The 21195-nt window shown below is 46.3% G+C and overlaps 2 protein-coding genes across 4 annotated transcripts in view; one reads left to right on the forward strand and one right to left on the reverse strand.

Annotated features, from left to right (window-relative positions):
* MYO7A (myosin VIIA) overlaps positions 1–7715 on the forward strand; it is a 113181-nt gene extending 105466 nt beyond the window's left edge. For both annotated transcript variants that reach the window (XM_065075097.1, XM_065075155.1), the window contains 6 exons: positions 293–399; positions 1327–1512; positions 2632–2748; positions 3861–3944; positions 4459–4578; positions 5328–7715. In XM_065075097.1, coding sequence (XP_064931169.1) covers positions 293–399; positions 1327–1512; positions 2632–2748; positions 3861–3944; positions 4459–4578; positions 5328–5417 — 704 coding nt within the window. In that variant the 3' untranslated portion in view covers positions 5418–7715. The remainder of the gene's footprint in view (positions 1–292; positions 400–1326; positions 1513–2631; positions 2749–3860; positions 3945–4458; positions 4579–5327) is intronic.
* Positions 7716–8433: 718 nt separating this feature from the next.
* GDPD4 (glycerophosphodiester phosphodiesterase domain containing 4) overlaps positions 8434–21195 on the reverse strand; it is a 39047-nt gene continuing 26285 nt past the window's right edge. Inside the window, exons 7-16 of one of the 2 annotated variants that reach the window (XM_005500588.3) lie at positions 20177–20270; positions 18499–18644; positions 18081–18163; positions 17226–17376; positions 15371–15595; positions 14398–14555; positions 13007–13154; positions 11776–11858; positions 10292–10374; positions 8434–9458 (exon numbers count right to left, since the gene is read on the reverse strand). In XM_005500588.3, coding sequence (XP_005500645.2) covers positions 9427–9458; positions 10292–10374; positions 11776–11858; positions 13007–13154; positions 14398–14555; positions 15371–15595; positions 17226–17376; positions 18081–18163; positions 18499–18644; positions 20177–20270 — 1203 coding nt within the window. In that variant the 3' untranslated portion in view covers positions 8434–9426. The remainder of the gene's footprint in view (positions 9459–10291; positions 10375–11775; positions 11859–13006; positions 13155–14397; positions 14556–15370; positions 15596–17225; positions 17377–18080; positions 18164–18498; positions 18645–20176; positions 20271–21195) is intronic. The other variant, XM_021285076.2, reaches the window with a different exon arrangement.

Genomic DNA, 21195 nt, shown 5'->3' on the forward strand with positions numbered 1-21195 from the left:
TTCATGGCAGGGGCTTGGATTGGATTAGCTTTGATGGCCCCTTCCAACCCAAACTATTCTATAATTATATGATTATAGTCAAAGTACAGCCATGCAAATGAATCCAGACGCTTGTTCTATTTTATTAAAACTTTGCAAGGGAAAGATGTGGCCTTCCCTACAAGGTCAGAGCCCTTGCTAGTGCCCCGGTTGCTGCATGTTTTGATGGCACATGGACACCACTGGGTTGTGGGGACACTGACTTGCTCACAGCACAGATTTTACATATCAACTCCCTCCTTCCTTCGCACAGGTATAGTGCCTTCCCTCACCTATCAAGTGTTCTTCATGAAAAAGCTGTGGACCAACACAATGCCTGGAAAGGACTCAATGGCAGATTCAATCTTCCACTACTATCAGGTACTCCAGGAGCCTGCAACAGCAGTGGAGACTTGGGAGGAGTCAGGAATGGGTTACAAAGACTTGGTCCATCTACAGAAATGAAATTTTTATTGCATGAAATAGTAAGATCTCTTGCCTTAAATAGAGCATTACAAAGAGCACTATTGAGTTACATAGCAAGGAGCAGCCTTCAGGCACCTTAGGGTAACCAGCTCAGCATGATTTTGGGCCATCTGCTCTTGGGTGGGCAGCAAGAAACAGGAGAGAGCGTGTCCTGCTGGCAGCCTCAGCAGGGCAGCTGAATTGAGAAGCATCCTGAGGGTTTTCAGCCACCTCCATTCATGATGAGCTGTGGTGGTCCCAGCAGCCAGGTAAAACGTTTTAGTTTTAGTTTCTGCCCTTTTTCCTTCTGGGAAAAGGAAGAGACAAGAAGAGACACCTTCATGTCCCAAAGCTCACTCTTTCTCACACTCCCTGTGTTCTTGCCTGAATAAAGTGGTTACCCCAATATGACTGTATCCCTTAATTTAGTCACTTGACACATTTTTAGACACTTTTGGTAATGAGGGTGTAGACTTTTAAAACTGAAAAAAATAAAAAAGCAGGAAACCCATTCAATTACAAGTGGTCATTACTAGGGCTGGATTTCCTGGGATGAGAGAGGCTGGACAAGACTGTAGGTTCACACACTTGATAGCTAACACATAAACTTTCCTGTTCCACATATCAGGAGACTGGTTCAGACCAGAGAGGATTTTTAAACATCTAGTGTGGCCTCAGAGGAGTAGCTGCCTCTCCACCACACTCAGCACAGAGGCCACAAGTGTTTCCAGGGGAGAACATCTTAGCCAGGGGATGGAGACCTCCACAAACTCCATTTAGCACCTGAGGATGACAGCCTGTTGCCATCTTCTCTTTCTCTGAACCATTCTTTCTCCCATCCAGGAGTTACCAAAGTACCTGCGTGGCTACCACAAGTGCACACGGGAAGAGGTCCTGCAGCTGGCAGCTCTCATCTACCGGGTGAAGTTTGAGGATGACAAGTCCTATTTTCCCAGCATCCCCAAGCTCCTGAAGGAGCTGGTGCCTCAGGACCTTGTCCGGCAGCTCTCTCCAGATGACTGGAAAAGGGTAAAAGCAGCAGCTTGGGTCACTTGCCAGGCATGGCTGGGGATAGCCCAGCCTCTTGGGTGACTTGTTTGACATTTAACATCAAAGTGAGGCTGCCAGAATGAGTGACCCATGGTCCCTGCAGAGCCTTAGCAGAGCTGCAGCCTCTCCAACATCACCAAGATGAGGAGTGATACATGTGTGTTCATACCTTGAAGTGGGTTTTGTTTGTGCTGCATGTGGCTGCAGTGGTGGATGAAGCACCATACGGACACATGGTGGGAGATGGTCCCATGTAAAGGTCTAATGTTAGAGGCAGACTTCTGTGTAGAGCAACCTGATCTAGTTGAAGATGTCCTTGCTCATTGCAGGGGGGGGTGGACTAGATGACCTTTGAAAGTCCATTCCAACCCACACTATTATACAGTTCTGTGATAATTTCCCTGCCTCACACAGGGAGAGCTGTGGCACGGGAATAGACAGGTCTAGAGCCATAAAATAACATAGGTTTCTCACTGCCAAGAAATACTCTTATAAGTCCCTTTGGTTTCCTGGGACTTGAACTTGGCTATATGCCTAACCAGGGAGCTGTCAGCTTCTCAGTGTTCAAGGTCTCTCAGTCTTCTCTGATGCATATTGGAGGATCAAAGCTTATAATCCCTTTAATGGAGACACCAGCACAGCTCATCTAAAGAAAAAGGGATTTGCTTTTTTCCCAGGCCCTGCTCCAGAGACCAACCAGCACTTCTGTGAAATGTTCACAGAATCATATAGTGTCCTGAGTTGGAAGGGACCTACAAGAATCATAGAATCCAACTCCTGTCCCCGCACAGGACAACACCAAAATTCACACCGTGTGTCTGAGGATGTTGTCCAGTCTCTTCTTGAACAGTCAGGCTTGGGGCTGTGACACCTCCCTGGGGAGCCTGTTCCAGTGTCCAGCACCCTCTAGGTGAAGAACCTTTTCCTCATGTCCAACCTAAACCTTCCCTGGCACATCTTCCTGACATTCCCTCGGGTTCTGTCACTGAAGCAGAGACTATAACCGACTATATTTGTGGGACTGGTGCTCCTTCCCTGCAAACATCCCTGGTGCTAGGTAGTGCAAACCCTCCAGCTCTGTCATGTTCTCTGTTGCAGTCCATCGTGGCATACTACAATAAGCACGCGGGCAAAACAAGAGAAGAAGCCAAGCTTGCCTTCCTAAAGATTATCTTCAAGTGGCCTACGTTTGGATCAGCATTCTTTGAAGTGAAGGTACCTGCCTTGCTTGGGGGTTCTCTGATAGCTTTGGGCTAAGGTCAGGAGCCTTATATCATAGAGGGGTTCCAGGTATGCAGGATTGTTCCAGTGTCTGGACCACAATGGGACAACCCTCATGAAGCAGGGAATGTGTCACTGTTTATCAGTAAAGGGCTGATACACCCATTTGTTGTTGCCCTGCCTCTTTGCACAGACAGAGGCATTGTAAATCTTCAGCTTATCTCAGACATTGGGTCTATACTCGTACCTGTGCTGCTAAAGAGCCAAGAGCAGTTCTTGGTTTTGCCAAGTCAAAGGAGAATGTGCAGCTTTCCAAGGGATGTGTCTGCACACACCATGAAGCAAATTCAGACAACCCACCACAATACCAGACAGGAGACAGTAGTCATTAAGTCTGTCCAAGTACTCTGGACACATTATTATAACTCCCTCTTCTCAATGGCCACATAGCCTGGGCTGGAAACAAGTTGCTGAAATTATTGATCAGTTCCTTGAACTTGGACACCCCATTTTCTGTTATGATGTCCATCTTAGTTGGCTTAAGTGACCTGAATATACCCTGCGATTTTCCCACCCAAAGTGGCTCAGTAGCCAAGAAATCTGTGGCAGGGCCAGGAGCTGAGCTCCCATCCCCTGTGCCCTACCTCATCAATGGGACAAAATGAAAGTCCTCTGGCACAGGGCTGGGAGAAGGATTTACCAGCAGGAACAAAATTGAACGTAAAAATCAGACGGGGACAGAGCAGTATAGTCTTGGCCTGGAGGTCCACAGCAGCAGGTGTGAGGAGGAGCAGAGGCACTGGAAGGGAAAGGAGATATCTGGGGATTTCCAGCCTGTCACGACTGTTCCTTGTCAATGGCAAGAAACTTGATGATGTCAGCAACTCACTCACTGGTCATCATGCAATGAGGAGATCTGTACTTAAATAGACAGCCCTGATTATTGCTGATATCTTAATGAGGTCTGTGTTTATCTTTAAAGGATAAACTGGAGAGCAGTTAATGAGACACTAAATCCTGGCAGGAGAAGACAGGGAGAGAGGAAATAGGAAGGGATCAAATTTTTCATGACACATCCCCTAACCAGTTCATCTCATTTCCAACAGCAAACTACAGAGCCAAATTATCCAGAAATCCTTTTAATTGCCATCAATAAGCATGGAGTCAGCCTCATCGATCCCAAAACCAAGGTAAGCAAAACTGAGACCTTTACTAGATGATCCTGATCCCACTCCCCAACCCCTCATAGAAGTCAACCCAAAGAGTGTTTTGTTCAGAACTTCAGAAGTTCTCATTAAGCCTCGTTAGAAAGGCTGGATAGCAAGAAAAGTTTCAGGAGGCAGAAATTCACTGTTGCATAGAGCCAGCCCAGGGTTTTTCAACAGGAGATGGATTGGGAGCATCAACTCTTAGGGCCCTATAACTGGAGAATACTTACACTCCTTCCTTAATCCTTTCACAGACATTAGGGCAGGAGATGGAGTAAATGAGCTCCTACTAATTACTTCCACCAGCCACATGGTCTTTCTAGTATGATAGTCATCCACAAACACTGGAAGATCCAGGGTCATGCACTTCACTTCCATTTCCATTAGTACAATCTCATCTCAGTAGACATCCTTGGTCTGCTTTGATGGGTCCTTACAGCACTTTGTGCAAGTTGAGGCTTTCACATACTGAGTGTCAATCTTGTGTTCCCACCAGGATATTCTCATCACTCACCCCTTCACCAAGATCTCCAACTGGAGCAGTGGCAACACGTACTTCCATATAACCATCGGCAATCTGGTCAGAGGAAGCAAGCTGCTCTGCGAGACCTCCCTGGTAAGGAGCGTTAACATTATTGAGCCCAGTCAGACCAAATCCCGTCTTTGGCAGGCAAAATTAAATGCTTCCAGCAAAATGTGTCTCGGGGATTCTCTGGCCTGAAAATGGTTGCTTAGAAGAGCCCCCAATATGTTTTTTTTTTCTTCTGGATTTCCCATGGCTCTGCTCAACAGACCAGGGGCTCGCACTTGGTCCATCATTCAATTTACGAGCCTCGGGTGCTTGGGATGTTGCCATCTCAGGAACATGGGACATTGTTCCCTGTCACTACACTGAAAGGCATATTAAAGCAGATGTGGACTCAGGGAATATTCTCAAGCCCTTTTACCAAGATCCTTTGCCCAGTTTGTCCCTAGTAACATTAGCAACAATAAGCCTCGTCCTAGACTATCTTAAACCCAAAACACACGTGATAAAAATCCCTGCTGGATTAGTTGTTATTTAATTTGAGGCATTCATGTTTTTGTTGGTCATTTGAAAATCCAGGTCCCATCCAAATATCCCTATGTTCTTAGCCTCAATAGCATCCTGGGACAGTGAGTTCCTCTATCCCAACACTGCAATTTATATTTGGGATGTGTTCCTTGTGGTGGTGTCATTTCACTCAAGGGGGATGGTGAAACAGGTCAAAACGTACCTGAAAACATGAAAGTCAACAACTGGTAGCCAGTGTGTTCAGGCGGCATGAACAAAAAAGCTGTAAAATGTTCCCTAAAGGCAGGTAATATCTTCTCTTTCCTCCTCAGGGCTACAAGATGGATGATCTTTTGACCTCGTATATCAGCCAGATGTTAACAGCCATGAGCAAACAGAGGAGCGCAAAGGGTAGCAAGTGAACTGCAAGAAGCCACTGGCAGGTGGCCATGGGGCTAATTCACCAGCTGAGGCCTGTGGGTTACCCGTGCAGCTGGGGGACAACCTTTGCCTCCCAGATGTGGAAGATGAGCCGAACGCCATCAGGGAGTTCGTTGGACTCTGACCTTGAGGGCTCGAATCCCACCTCCCCTTCCAGCGAAGATGACTATCTGTGACCTCCCGTTCTACTTGCCCACCCTGCACCCCAACTCCGTCTCACACCTCAAAGATTTCCAGGGGACACCACCGCTCTCAGACAGTGACTGAGCAAAGACGCTCTGGCAAGAGGTTTGCCTGAACCCAATGGTTGGCATCACAAAAGCTCTTGGAAGAGGATTTGTGTGTGTGTGTGTGTGTGGCTTGTTTTGTTTTGTTTTTTTTTTTTCTTAATTGAGAGCTATCAAGATGCTAACGTCTTTCTGGTGAAGTTATGAGAATTTCAGGTTTGAAGAGGAATAACGGAGCCCCAACCTATGCTGGAAAACTATCCAATGAAAGCTGAAGGGCTTGTTTTTTTTGACATTACAAAAGAATATGTTGTGTTCTTAAGAAGGACAGAATGAAAAAGCAGGCTGGGAAGAGCACATTTTAACTAGGAATCAGAATAAACAAACTACTGATCAAACAGGCTAGAGTACTAAAGTGCTGTCCGTGCAATGCTGGAAATATTTAAAGAACAGATTTTAAAGTTTTGTTTCTTCTTCTATTTATTTTTTAAAATATTAAAAAGGAAAAACAAATAAAAAATCCTGCATTTCATGCCGGTATCTGGACACTGGCTTGGGGCTAAGGGCGACCTGCAGGACAATCCCTCGCCCAGGGATTCCACGATCACCAGAGACCAGGGCACATCTTTCCCAACTTACAGGCTCAACTGGAAGTGAGGCTTGGAAGATGAATTATCTCCTTTTGCACGCTGTGTCCAGACGAATTAACCCTGGGAGGATCTTTACTGCAAGTTTCAATATGTATGTAGGGGTTTTGAAGTCCCTGTGTTTGGAAGACTGAGGCCAAGCCTGTGTTGAGTTGTAATTCAAACATGTACTTGGTCATCAGGGTTGGAAACAGATAATGATTTTGTTGTGCTTTTGTGTGTGTTGCTGTATGAAATGGCTCTTTATGAGTCCCAGCTAGACCTGAACCACTCACAGCAAGGGCAGGCCCTTGATTTTGGTGGGCTTTTCTCCACCTTTGGCTGGCTGTACTAATCTGCTTGGCTGGAAGTCATGTCTTCTACCCCATACCACACAGTGTGGACCAGCCTGCTTTGGAGCAGAGGTGGGACCTGCCAGCAGAGAGGAGGCTGAAGCCATACTGTGTCTGGGAGGATGTAGGGGAAGGAGCCAGGGGGTGCCTTTCCAAAAATCCAGGCTTCAAAGGAGCATGTGCCTGGATGTGTGGCAACAGGAGGGATGAGAATTGTCCACCAAGACCTGATGCTGGCATCACTAACACTGCACGGATCTCAGCAGATGTGGGAGACCTCTCTTGAGCCCGTGCATTGGGCTGGGTTTGGCTGGTTTATAAAAGTCTGTATTATAGGCTGTCGTGTGTTGCTCTGTTAAGCTCAGCTGGGCTCAGTCTCCCAACACCATGGTGTTACAAGCAGAGTCAGCAGCACTGTCTACCGGACCTCAAGGACTGTGACATCTGACTGGGATGCAGCAGTGACTTTGGACCTTGGTTGCTCCACCAAAGCAAATGAGATGCTGCATGGAGGCATCCACCAGCCAGCCAGGGCTTCTAGGAGATGCTCTTCCTCCACTGTCACCCTACCCGAGGCACTCTGGTGTCAGGAGCATGGTTGCACCAGCCAAGGCTATGTTGGGAGCTCAGCTGCCTTCTCACCATCCATCTCTGATGCTTCTCTCCCCTCCCTAGCAGCCATGATCCAGCTGTCCCAGGGATTCCACCTGTCCTTAGACACGTGCTTATCATCCCCACCACCACCACTGCTTTTTGTGAGTCTCCAGCCATCCCTGCCTCCCACAGCACACTCAGTAGATGGTGCAGCACAGAAATGTTCTCCAGCTCTGTCCTGGGCCAGCTTTCCCCAACCACCACCCTCATCCCTCACAGCTCTGTCAGCCTCCCATCCACCCCACCGTTTTGGGGGGGTGCCGGGACTCGGTGTGTGTGTGCCTGTGTGTCATATGTATTAGCGTCTGCTGGCCTCTTTGTATACACACCAAGCGATGTAACATGAAAAAAAAAGCATATGTCCAAGTGAAATACTCTAATTAAAACGCATCAAGTGTTTTGTGGGAGGCTGTTCTGCACCGTGCGGTTGTGGTGATGTCTCCACGGGGAAGGGTGGGCTCAGGGCTCCCAGGTCCTTGGGATCAGGACTTCTTTGCAGAGCGGGACTCGTGGTGAGAGTATCCAGAAATGAGGAGCAAATCGTCAGCGTGACCAGATGGAAAATGAAGTGAAATATTCTTTTTTTTTTAAAAAAAAAAAGGCAGTGGTTGTGGGAGCATAGCCAAGTCCACCACCTGGACACCAGGGGACAGGTGCAGGACGTCATGGTTCACAGCACCAGTCAATCCACATCCTCTCCACCTGCCATTTTTGCTGCTTATCTACCTCCACATGAGTGATACCCACAAAAAGTTACGAACCTGCTATGGATACAAGGCATGGAGAGGGGGTTTAACATCATCAGTAACATGTTCTCCCCATGATTCATAGATCTGGAGCTGCTCTACACAAATCCACCCGTCCTCTAGCCCTTTTCAAAGGAGGATGATGCTTTTTTGCATGTCTAGCCTCCAAAACACTCCCAAATTGTAAGTTAGAAATGTTTGAGTGCTTCTCAGCACAGTTAACTCTAAAACCTAATGCTTTCCTGTCATATTTCACTTGTGATAGCTTTATTTAGCAAAATTGCCAAGCTACATGAGGCTTATGTACGAAAAAATGTCTATAGCCTGATTCAGGCAAAGACTGCTGTTTTCTTCCCCTTTACCAGTCTGACGAAATAAGAACAAAACATGATAGGAGAACTAAAATGTATTTAAAACAGCACTTGCAATTTACAAAAAACATGTGTTCTTACTATCTGTTCAAGTAGAAATTTATGGCTTAAACCTGGGAGATGCTCACATCTCCCTTGCAGAACAGGGCATGGAACCCCCTTCCTTCTATGTGCCAGCGGCCACTGGGAGAAATGAAAATCAGAATAGATCTCCAGGTGCAGAGAGTGTATAGAAACCTTCCCAAGGGAAGAGTGAACAGGATACTTCGTGGGACCAACTCATATGCAGCTCAATTCTTCTGAAGAAAAGTGTTGTGTTCCTGGTCATAGTCCCAGCAGTTAGTTAGATGGCCAAGGCACCAAAGAGTCCTTCAGCACCCCTGGAAGGAGATGCTCTCGCCCACAGCCAAGGGGAACAGACTGTTCTGTCAGGGTTTATGGCAGGGCAAGGATGCCATCATGGTGGGGGTGGTGTGGTCTTGGGGCTGGAGGAGACCTGTGAGGAGGGAGCGAGGGAGTGTGTGGAGAAGAGGCTGGTCTGAAGAAGAAACATGGGCAGCCATGAACAAGGAGGATCAGGGGATGCTCAGGTGTTTGCAGCCTGTGCTAAACACAGCTGTGGAAACATAGGGCTTACAGACACTGGAGGGATGGCAGGATGAGTGCCCTGTGGGATGCCAATGGTCTCAGAGGAAAACGGTGGCTCCCACATTGTTGCTGCATCTCACCATGGTGCACAGCTTCTTCATGGCTGCAAATCCATCTGTGCTCCCCAACAACCCAGGGATCTCTGCCAGGCATGGGACTATGAGAAAAGCTGTAGGAGAGGAAGCTCAGTGCTCATCTCCAAGGGGGTCATGGAGGTAAATTGCTTCTCCTTAACAAGAGGATCTGAGTCCCCCAGATGGACCCCGTGGTAGGCTGATGTTTGCATTGCAGGAAAGAGCAGCATGGAAGGATCTGCCCTCCAGTCCTCATCGAGATGGCAGGTCCAAATCCCCTCCCCGTCCATGTCAGGCCATGGTGGCAGGCATGTCGCTGAGCTCTGGAAAAGGAGACACGCAGTGAAGCCACCAAAACATCTGCAGCTGTTTTATCAGCCATCATGAGCAACCAGAACCTGGCTGAAAATGCGTGCAGCCCAGGTCGGGTCATTTTGTCTGGATGATAGCTCCATGAGGGCAGAAATCTGATGCATGGGAGGGTCCCCAGCCAATCCCACCCTACCTTGCAGACCCAAAAGTGCTCAGCACCTCTGGGCTCTCTTTTCACAGCATTGCAGAGTAATGCATTTGGAGACGACATCTGGAGGTCTCTGCCCCAACCTCTGCTTGAAGCACAGCCAATTACATCAGACTGCTCAGGGCTTTGAACTTCTTTGAAGGTGGATATTCCCCACTTGTCTGGGCCTTTGTTCCATATTCTGACCACCCTCATGGGGAAGATTTTACTCTTGATGTTTAGTCAAAATTTCCAAGGTTGCAGTTTTTCCTGTTGTCACTGCACATCTGAGAATCATTTGGTTCCATCTTCTCTACACCCTCCCATTAAATGGTTGCAGACAGTGATAAGATGCCTCTTGACCTTCTCTCCTACTGTGCAAACCCAGATCTCAAATGTCTCGTCCTCTAGGTTAGTGGCCCCGCTCGCTCCCATTTGTCACAATCTGTTTGGGGAGCCTGAACTGGACCCAGTGCCTTGATGTGGCCTCACCAGTGCTGAACAGAGAGGAGAAAACACTGCCACCTGTACTTGAGACAACCCAGGATGCCACCATCCTTCACCACAGCATGGGCACCTGTCAACAACCCATCTACCAGGACCCTGGTGCCCCCGTGGAGATGTCCCTGAGCAGGACGTTCTCCTTGCCCTGCTCACCTGTCCTGAATTTGTTGTAAGTGCCACTCTCCAGCATTGGGTCGTCATCATGGGCACAGCAGGAGAAACTTCTCTCTCGCCACCTGCATGGGGCAAAGCACATGGGTCAGACCACCACTTGTTGTGATTACCCTCACAGTTCCCTCATGCCCCAGACACCTTTTTTCTACTTTGTCATGGCAGGAACTGCTTTGATATCTTGAGATTTGCTCAGGTCCTTACCAAGAAGGGACTCCAGAGGGACTAAACATCCACACTTCACATGTGCAACAGCATTTTGAAGGCAACTTTGTGACTAAGCCCTCTTTACTAAGAAATATTTAAGAGCTCAAAAGCCCCAGAAAAGTTTGCAGACAGGGAAATGTAAAAGCTATGATTTTGGTGCATTCATAAACCTGACAAAGAAGACCACACAGGACTCTCAGGCACTGCTGATGGTCTTTCACCTCCAGTAAGGCTGGGAAATGCTCTTGCTGCAATGCCAGCCCAGAAGAGGTTGTTATTTGGCTGGATCAGAAGCATCTGCCGGGCTCTGGGAAATGCACAGACAACACGAACAAAAGCCTGGAGAAGATGGGCATGGGAAGGTCTGATGGTGGTGTGGATGGATTGCAGGGGTGATTGCAAACCACCCTGCAACTTGCAGCCTTGAATCATAGAATGGTTTGGGTTGGAAGGGACCTTCAAAGCTCATCCAGTGCCACCCCTGCCATGAGCAGGGACATCTTCACCAGCTCAGGTTGCTCAGAGCCCCGTCCAGCCTGGCCTGGGATGTCTCCAGGGATGGTTCATCCACCACCTCTCTGGCCAACCTGGGACAGGCTTTCACCACCCTCAGTGGAAAAAAATTCTTCCTCATCTCTGGCCTTGAAAGCAAGGTGGCATCTTCTAAAGCAGGACCTGGCAAAGGACCAGGTCAGGGTGAGAGGGGAAGGAAGGGAAGGAGCCACTCTGTGCCTGTTCTCTGAATCCCAGTTTCCCCAATTATTAAATAGCGGCAATGACTTTGATGGCATGGGAGGAAACCAAATGCAGTGTCTGTGACACACTCAGACTCTGAATTTCCTCAGAGGCTCTGCAGACACCACACAGGGTGTTCAAATATTAACACTGAAAGCTTTCCTCCTCACTCAGTCCAATGCAATGGTATTTATATAAATAGTAAGCATAGAAAAATCAGTTCCCTTTTTAGCCCATCAGCTTTGATAACTGGTTTATGTTGCTACTGCAAATCCACCAGGTCTCCACTGAATTCTGAGGGTAGATGATACCTGAGTTGCCAAGGCAGAAAGGAAAAATGAGAGCAAGCAGGAGGAGCAGAGAGGTATTTGGAGACTTTCAGGGTTTTCTTCTAGTTCTTGAAGGGAAATGAATTATTCTCAAGAGTAGTTTTAACGATTCAGATCACCTGGAAGCATCTTTCCTTCCCTCCACCTGGCACAAAAGATCAGGTTAGCATAGCCATTAGCAACTCGGGTAGTTACCAGTGCAGAGCAAAGATGAGTGAGATGAGGAGCACAGAGGTCAGGTCTGTCAGGATCCACATGATGTTGTATTGCTGCGGAGTCTGGAAGAGAAGAACAGAGGATGCATCCACCACCAAGGACCCCAAGATATTGAAAAAAGAGTTGCTCAGACTCCTTCTCACTGCTCAAATATGGCCATTTAGCTGCCTGGTTTGCACGTGCAGTGTTTAAAGCATTTGGTGGCATTTCAAAGTGGCCACTCACCAGTGGGTGTTGGTGCCAAATCATCATCCTTCATAAACACAGGTCTGTTCTGTGGCCAAGAAGATTGTACTACATCACAGTGAACATAATGGGGAACTCTTGTTTGTATGGGCAGGCCTTTCACTTCACTTCACTTCACTTCACTTCACTTCACTTCACTTCACTTCACTTCACTTCACTTCACTTCCCTCCGACATTAATGTCAACTGGTGGCATCTCATTTTCCCTGGCAAAACTGTCCTCTAGTGAACACCACAGAGGGTCTGGCTCCTGCTTCAAGTCTAAGATCATCTGAAGATTCATCCTTAGACTAGACCTCCACCCACTCTCACAACAGACAGAAACACTGCAGTTGTCTGGATGGGAGCATCACAAAATCTGCTTCAAGAATATGAAGCCAGTTATTCAAAGTAGTAACCTTCAGGCTGCAGGGACTCCAGAGGGACCAGTGCCCCAGGTGTTCCTTAGCCCTACAGGTTGCCCAAGGCAGAATAGGGAATAGACAAATTATGTGAAAAAAAAATCCACCCAACAAGGAAGGCTTATTTCTGTTTGTTTCCCTCAGGCTTGTGGAACAAGACCAAGTTTGAGAAGGGCAGTGGGAAGCCCTGGGAAATGAGGAACTTCTGACACCGATAAGGTGCTTCAAAAGCTTAGAAACAGAAATTTTCATGCATCAGCTTGTGCCCTCAGAGGCCCTTTCTTCCCACACAAGTCTCAATATGGCTTTTTCTTTCTTATCTCAAGGCCTAATTTGCAAATCCTAATGAGCAGGGTGCTTCTACCTGAGCCAAGAGAAAAGAGGAGAAGGGTATGATGATACCTGGAGCAGCTCAGAGGTTCCAGGTAAGCCAGGTTTCAACTCAGGTCCTTTTCATACAAAGGATCCTTTACCCTTGCATGAACGGGCCCGTGGTCTCTAAAGGTAACCATGAACATCCCAACCCTACTTCCTACCCATGAGAGGCGGAGGATTTTCGCTTACCATGAGGAAGAGTGGCTGGCTGAGATTCTTCAGCGTGTGGACGGCATTGGTTGTCACAGAGTGTGCCCCAGAGCACCATGCCAGGGAGAAAAGCCATGGCTCACTGATCACATAGAAGTTGGTGGTGATGTTTCTCTCAGCATATTTCCTTTAAAAGACCAAAAGGCAATACCTTTGTTAAGGTTAGTACTTCCTTTGGGCTGAATCAAGGATGGACAGCAATTTTCTGTAGAAAAGATTGCTTTAGGACCTAGATAAGGAATAGAAAGGAAAAGCAACCAGCCAATAATTAATCATTCATAATTGGTCATAACAGAATAGCTGATCTGCTGGAAGAAAATGCAGTTAAAATGTCCAAGAGGTCAAAACTTTGCTTAACCTTCTGCCATATGAATCAACATAATTATGTGTTTGTAATCTCCCAATGGTGCGTTCAAAACCACCTCAAAACTGGCTACACATGTTCGTTAATTTTTCTGCATTAACTCATCTTTCAAGCTCTTACAAGCTATCAAAACTTAATATGAAGTAAGATCCTACTCTGTGTAATAGGAAACGAATGTATCATCGATATCAGCACTTGTAAATCTACCAGGATCTAACCCAAACGGATTTACCTAGGATTTTACATGCTATGAAAATTATAATTGAGAAAACATGAACATCATTCTCATCCAAAGAATTAAACTTTTAATCTTATTTTTTTAAATTAGATTACAATATTTTTGTGCACTTAAAAGAGAAAAAAAAAATCATATTTACAAATTGAGAGATGGACGGGTAAGACTTGTTTTTGGTTTGGTTTAGTTTTGATTTTTCATACGAAAGAAACACTTTGTAATTTCCTGCAATGAATGCAGAACCTTCCACTGGAGATACGATGTTTTTAGTGTGTTGCAAGCAACAGAGTACTGGTAGTAAGAGAGACAAGAAATGAAATCAAAACACCAGCCACAGGAGGGTGATGGTCTCTCACCACAGCTTTATGCACTCACACTGGTGTCTGTGGAAGAGTCAGGAGAGGTTAAATAGTTGTTCCTTCTTTGTGATTCAGTGTTGAAGGGACTGGGAATGGCATGAATAGAAAGACAAGAAATCAAGGGATACCTGTGTTATGCTACCCAGATACTGGTCAAGTAAATATGGATTTGGGGGCAAGGGAGTACAATTACATCTGCCACCTCTTGGCCACACACGAGGTCAACAGTAGGAGTGGACTAGAGTCCTTCACTCCCAGGATCCAACAGGGATGGTCACTTGATCTAAAGGAGCCCTTCCCAAAATGCTACAGATCCTGGCGCTGGTCACTGGAGGGAGACATTGCTACATGCATGAGGCAAACATAGTCCAGATGCAGTCAAAGCGTCCTTGGGGCTGGAACTCCAGCCTACCTGATATCTTCACTGGACATTTCAGTGTAGGGCAGATTGAGTTTGACAATGTTGTCCATCAAGAGGTCTTCAACTGGGACTTTACGGCCTATTGTCTGCTGAAACCCAGGAGCAACAGACTGAACAAAGGACCTCATGTCATCCTCCAGCCATAGGACCTGCAACCAACAAGAGGGACCAGTGAATTTGCAGCAGACTTACTGATGTGCCCTGCCCTTCACACAAACCCAGTAAGGATAAGGTCTTGAGGAGCTTAAGCCTGCCTGTCAAATGACATATTTCTTATGATGATCAAAGAACATTAGGATGCAGGGTTAAAACTTGCAAGTCACATTCATCAAGAAATAAGTACTCACTGTTCCTTGCTTATCAACTTGAAATCAGTGAGCACATTTCACACAGCCCAACAAAAGATGCAGTCTTTGAAATGGATGAAAAGACAGCTTTGGTTTCTGGGAAAGGCAACAGAAAATATTCTGTTCTCCCATTCTCCCAGCATGGGGGGAACTTCAGCAGATACAAATCAGCGTAACCCCCCAGACATCAATGGACGCATAACCTGATCCATATGGATTTAGCATTCATCCCAAGCAGGGAATTGCCTGGGGAAGGAGGAAGGCAATGAAGGCTCACAGCTTCATGTGCTTTAATGTAAGACAGGAGTTTCTATGCAATATATAAAATAAACATGTGTGGCAGGGAGCAGGCTGTCAATTATTATGAAAGGATGCTGTCTGGGGGCTAAGGCATCAGCCGGTATATACAATGGCTTATTTCTTTGTTCTCTGTAAGGTTACACCATTTTGTACCTGCTGAGGCACCAATAGTAGGACTGTATCCCAAATGATGCCTCTCAAAACAGGTGAAATGAAAGGGCCTGGAATTTATGCAGGTAAAATCACACAGGGCTTGACCCCAAAGTCCCAATTCAGAGAGCGAGAAAAAAGCATACAGAGGAGTGAGGCCACCCTACCAGATGGGGTCTAATCCCCGACTCATTGAGGATGACATCCAGGGTTCTGTTGATCCATGAGTTCCTATAAGGATGTTTCTCTGGAGGGCGGTAGAGATCAAATATCACAACTTTATTCTGACTGTCTGCAAGGCGCAAGAAATTACTTAGCTTGTAAATGGACTGATTCATTGCCTGGTTTTGATCTGCCCTTGACAGTGAGCCCATGCATGAAAATGGTTTGTCCTAGAAATAAACAGATGTTAAAAAAGGAAATCAATCAGGTAGTCGCCTATGGGAGTCAGCTGCATGCAAAAAAACTTATCTCAAAGAGGAAAAAGTTTGACATGTGCCCTCAGTAGATAAGGATATTTTATTTTGCTTAGTTCTACTTGAGAAATGAGAGAAATTAAGCCAGGCTGTGATGACACTGCTTCTGGGACCTAAATTGTGTAGTTCTATAGGCTCTGCTGTGCGGCTTTTTCCCACCGCTGTTATACACAGCACCTTGCACAAGTATAATACCTGTTGTCTTCTTCCTCTAGACCATGTGCTCTGCTGCTGCCATGATAAGGAGCCACAAGAACACCCACCAGGCAGTTGTCACAGGTCTCCTAAGCCTAAAGGACAACTGGACAATCCAACTGAAGGATTTCTACTGACTTCTTTGAGTTTTGCCTCAACCAGTTGTTAGGGAACAGACTGCCTTAGCTAATTGAAGTATTGGGTACACTGCTCCTTACAGAACTTGTTTAGAATCTTCTTGTATAGAGTTTGCTTAGCATAACTTCTGCAACCTGTGAACTTTTGAACTTTCTGCCTCTTTAAGGAAAAAAAGGCCTCAGAGTGGTTCAAGCTACTAAATAAAGGGATCTGCATCCCTGGAGATAAGTGAAAGAATAGAACTACGTTTAACAGAAGAAGATAAAACAGAAAAATGTTTTAGTTTGGCAAGAACTTATTATTCTCCAGCTGCAGGTACGAAATAGCAACTGAAGGTCAGGACTTTGATTGATGGCCTGCCTGAAGGAAATGAAGACATCCAGTGAAGAATGGGGAGACCCCAGACTTTAATTTTGCAATTGGCCTGGAATGACACAGCGGGGGTGAAAATTTGGCTTATGGACACATAATTATCCAAGCTTTTTTCTACTAATGGTCCCACTTCAGGAGGCCCCCAACTCACAGAATCACAGAATCACAGAATGTCAGGGATTGGAAGGGACCTCGAAAGCTCATCCAGTCCAATCCCCCTGCTGGAGCAGGAACACCCAGATGAGGTTACACAGGAAGGTGTCCAGGCAGGCTGGAATGTCTGCAGAGAAGGAGACTCTACAACGCCCCTGGGCAGCCTGGGCCAGGCTCTGGCACCCTCACTGAGAAGAAGTTTCTTCTCAAATTTAAGTGGAACCTCTTGTGTTCCAGTTTATACCCATTACCCCTTGTCCTCCCATTGGTTGTCACCGAGAAGAGCCTGGCTCCATCCTTCTGACACTCACCCTTTATATATCTGTAAACATGAATGAGGTCACTCCTCAGTCTCCTCTTCTCCAAGCTCCAGAGCCCCAGCTCCCTCAGCCTTTCCTCACACGGGAGATGCTCCACTCCCTTCAGCATCTTTGTTGCCCTGTGCTGGACTCTCTCCAGCAGTTCCCTGTCCTTCTGGAACTCAAGCTGCTCTATGCTGTATCTTGCAAATGAGTTGTTTATTTAAGAAGAACTTAATGATTTTTTGACTGAGTCTCTGCCGTGGAAAGCCTAGGGAAAAGGAACCACCTTAACACAGTAGTTCCTCTCCTAACATTCGTGCTATTAAGTAGTCGCCAGCTGGTGTCTCTTGTACACCCAGTTGATGATAGTCCTTTACAGCACTTACCTTAAGGAACCACGTTCCAGCATTCAACTCCTGCAGGGTATCCCAAGAGAATAACGCAGCATTTTGAGCAGTGTCATTGGGGTAGACCTCCTTGATGTTGGTTGTCCTCCTCAAGGTGCTGTCATGCATGAGGAAAGGAACCCCATCGTAGCTGTTGGAGACCAAGAGTTCAGGTGACCTGGGGTGCAGGTTCATTCATGGTTTGAGCAGACTCATGCCAGGTCAGAAGAATACATGGGCCACCATGAACACAGTAGTACAGCCTCTCTCAATGCAGAGGGTGGGATAGGAAGGCTGAGGCTCAAGACACCAGGTTATTTCCAGCTTGAATACTGCTGAGTTACCTTGGAGAAGTCATGCCTCTCTATGCCTCAGTTTCCTCAGAGGCAAAGTAGAGACAGTGGCATTTATGCAAAAAAATATGTATACTAACTTGAGATTGAAATATCTTTTTGCTGACACCAAAGTGTTTATACAGGTTTCAGAGGACTGAAGTCTAAACAGACAGTGATGGAAAGACATAATATTCTCTTACAGAAAGATATATATAATTTTCTGCTGGTTTGTAGGCCTGACACAACCCTCGCCATGCCCTGGAAGTCAGACTAGGGTAGGAACTTGTCTTTATACCCTGCAAAGCATTTAAAATACACTGTAGAAATAATGGTTGTTAAATCGATATCTTATTGACTTGCCTGAGAACAACCATGCCCTACAGCCCCTATCATCACATGTCAATTGAGGGATGCTGTCCCAGCCATCAGTAAACCCTAATTGCACGGAGTTGCATGTCTCCAAAGGCAACTCTTAGGAGAAGCAGCGTGTATTCTGTGGGACGCGATGTTTTTCCCTTACCTAATGGTGACATCTGTTTCGAGACCATCCGCACCATGTTCAACTGTTTTCTGAAATGACATCTCAGTGTTCTCTGGTGCCAGCTGGAAAAAAAAAAAGTGCATAAACAGATCATTTTCAAACACACTCTGGAGAACTCAATAAGCACTTTCTGTCTCTTCGTAACACCTCTTGTTAAAGTCTACTGTTTGTTTTCTTCCACTTCAGCCACCAAATCCATCTTGTCCCTCAGGAACAGCGTTATCCTTGTTAGCAAACCCATGCAGCAATGCTTTTGGCATGCAGTCCCTAGCAGAAGTGTCTCCCCTCCCACTCTCCACAAATTTAATGGAAAAAAAACCAGAAGATGATGATGAAAGTAGAAAGAAGCAAGACACAGGATGAAAAAAATGATGTAAAATAACTTCTCCAGACCTACCATTGGTGCTCCACGGTGTCCAATGAGGGCTGGCTTTGGTCCAAGTGTCCCCATCTCTCTGATGCAAGGAGAGTACATCCCCAGAGGTATCAAGAAAAGAAAGAGAAGGATAGCCAGGTATGGACCAACAATTATCACCTGAACAACTGAAAGAATTTGAAGGAGGAAGGCTAGAGTTAATCCATGTGGTAATGCAAGAGTTTGCCTTGCAGTTTGACTTTTAATACAGCCCTCCAGCTAAGTAGCTGTTGGGCTTTATCCCATCCCTTTTTCCACCCCTTCTTCCCCTAATTTTCTCTTTCTCTCCAAGCAATGCAACCCAGGAAAACAAACTGGTCAAAGCAAGGACATTCGTTGTCCACGTCAGGACTGCAGGTTTTGTGCTTCTATTGCCTTAAAGCAAGACACAGCCTTAATTTCTTTTTCTTTAGAGGCAGTACAATGAAATATCCCCCATCTGTAGAAAAACAATCCTCAACAGAATGATGCTAATATTTTTCTTAGTCAGATAGAACAACAAACTTTTTGAAGTTTGATTCACAGTGAAGAAGATGAGGAACCTTTCTCCTTCAACTACGTTACATCCCCTTAAGGTGAATACTTCTCCGGTTCAGATTGCTGTCAATGACCTACAGAACCCTGCACACTCTGACTGCATGGGTATTGCACCTCAGAAACTTCTCAGCTCATCACCTACAGTCTTCTCTGGAGTCTGTTGACACACTGAGCCTTCACCTCAGGGAACAAAACATTTCCTCTGAGAAATAAGCATCTGTGCACCAACATCTCTTTCTTTGAATGGGTACCACCACCCTTCCGTACGTTGTGCCAGTGGCTCTGAAGGAACTTGGGCTCACACCAAGCTGATGTATTGAGCTGATAATCCATTAGACGTGGTGAACTGTAATGTTTAGGGTCCCAGCATATTCCCCCCAACCTTCCCAGCTGTAGTTCAATAGGAAAATCCTGAGCAGAAATGGGTTCACCAGCCCATTCTGTCGGTGATTTTTATTACAAATTAACATCTGCAAATGGGTGTCATGTACATAACTTTGACTACATGGAGATACTAAGTCAGAGAACACCAGTCAGTCCCAGAACCAGGCTCTTGTGCAGTTGTTACAGGCATCTGGCCTTGGTTTTACACTACTTGGTCGCACTTCTCTGAGGTAGACAGAACTTGCCATGGGACAATACTAGGAACTAGTCAAAAAGCTCTTTCCCTCTTTCAGCTGGCTTCTCCTGAGATGCACCAGTCTGAAGTGGATTGATGGGACTTGAGACCCCTCCTGAGATGCTGAAGTTGAGTATAACAAGCAAAGGTCAGGCAAAAGAGCTGCCACTGTCTGTTTTCTCCTGCAGAGAGCTGGCCGAATTTCCATGCATGACTCAGAATGTGGTTGCTTCTGTTAATCTCCTCTGTCTCAAAATAGGTTCACTGCCTCAGTGTAAGCCAAAACTGTGCAAGGGAGCATGCAAACTGGTAACAGACCTGGACCGCCAGAGGAGAGGGCACAGCCCAAGCCCCAGCCGCCCTAATTTCCCTGGGAAACACAGAGGCTAAAAGTGACCTCCATCTGCGGTGCAGGTGTTGGAATAAAAGGCTCCTGCATGCCTGTTTTCCCACGCTGACATACATCTTTTTTCATACAAGGAGCAGGAAGCAGAGTTACTGTACCTTTCTTATGTGCTCTGATGGCATGAAGAGCCACAGGCCAGGACAGGAGGACCATGATGGTTATTGCCCCTATGTGGAGATAGGGAGCTGTGATCTGGCAAGGAGAGAAAGGGATTTTAGTCAAAAGGTTGAAATGTGAAGACAGGTGGAAAACAACTCCAACACAGCTACAACCTTCCACCTGAATGGGTTCCTGCTGCAGATACCACAAGTTCAGTCTCTCCCTTATCTGTGTTGGATCCATCAAATACCTCTGGAGTTGGGGGAGAGATATGTGCCCCGCCATGTGCTAGCTCCTTGGGCTGAGGAGTGCTCCTCGCTGCACTACACAGCTCTCCTTTCATAGAATCATAGCATCATTTTGGTTGGAAAAGACCTTTAAGATCATCAAGTCCAACCGTTAACATTGCCAAGTCCACCTCTAAACCATGTAACTAAGAACATAATCTCGTCTCCGTGCCACACTGTGGCTGAATCATTAAACTGACGTCAACAAGCCTGACTGATAAAATGTGGTATTTACACCTGTATGGAACTAAATATTGCGGTATAAGAGACGTAGTTAATCTGGTACCTGTCTGACCATGGATATTAGACTCATATGCACTCTGCAGCACCTAATTTCACATGTTATCAATATATTGATGGAATCATAGAATTGTTTGGGCTGGAAGAGACCTTAATGACCATTTAGTTCCACTCCCCTGCCATTGGCAGGGACACCTTCCACCAGACCAGGTCACTCAAAGCCCCGTCCAACCTGACCTTGAACACTTCCAGCTATGGAGCATCCACAACTTCTCTGGGCAGCCTGTTCCAGCGCCTCACCACCCTCACAGGGAAGAATTTATTCCTTGTATCTAACCTGAATCTCCCCTCTTTCAGTTTAAAGCCATTACCATTTTCCTTATCACTACCTGCCCTTGTAAAAAGTCCCTCTCCAGCTTTCTTGTAGGTGCTCTTTAGGCCCTGGAAGGCTGATACAAGGTCTCCCTGGAGCCTTCTCTTCTCCAGTCTAA

Source organism: Columba livia, chromosome 1 (assembly GCF_036013475.1).
Source record: "Columba livia isolate bColLiv1 breed racing homer chromosome 1, bColLiv1.pat.W.v2, whole genome shotgun sequence".
In the NCBI taxonomy this organism is placed as follows: Eukaryota; Metazoa; Chordata; class Aves; order Columbiformes; family Columbidae; genus Columba; species Columba livia.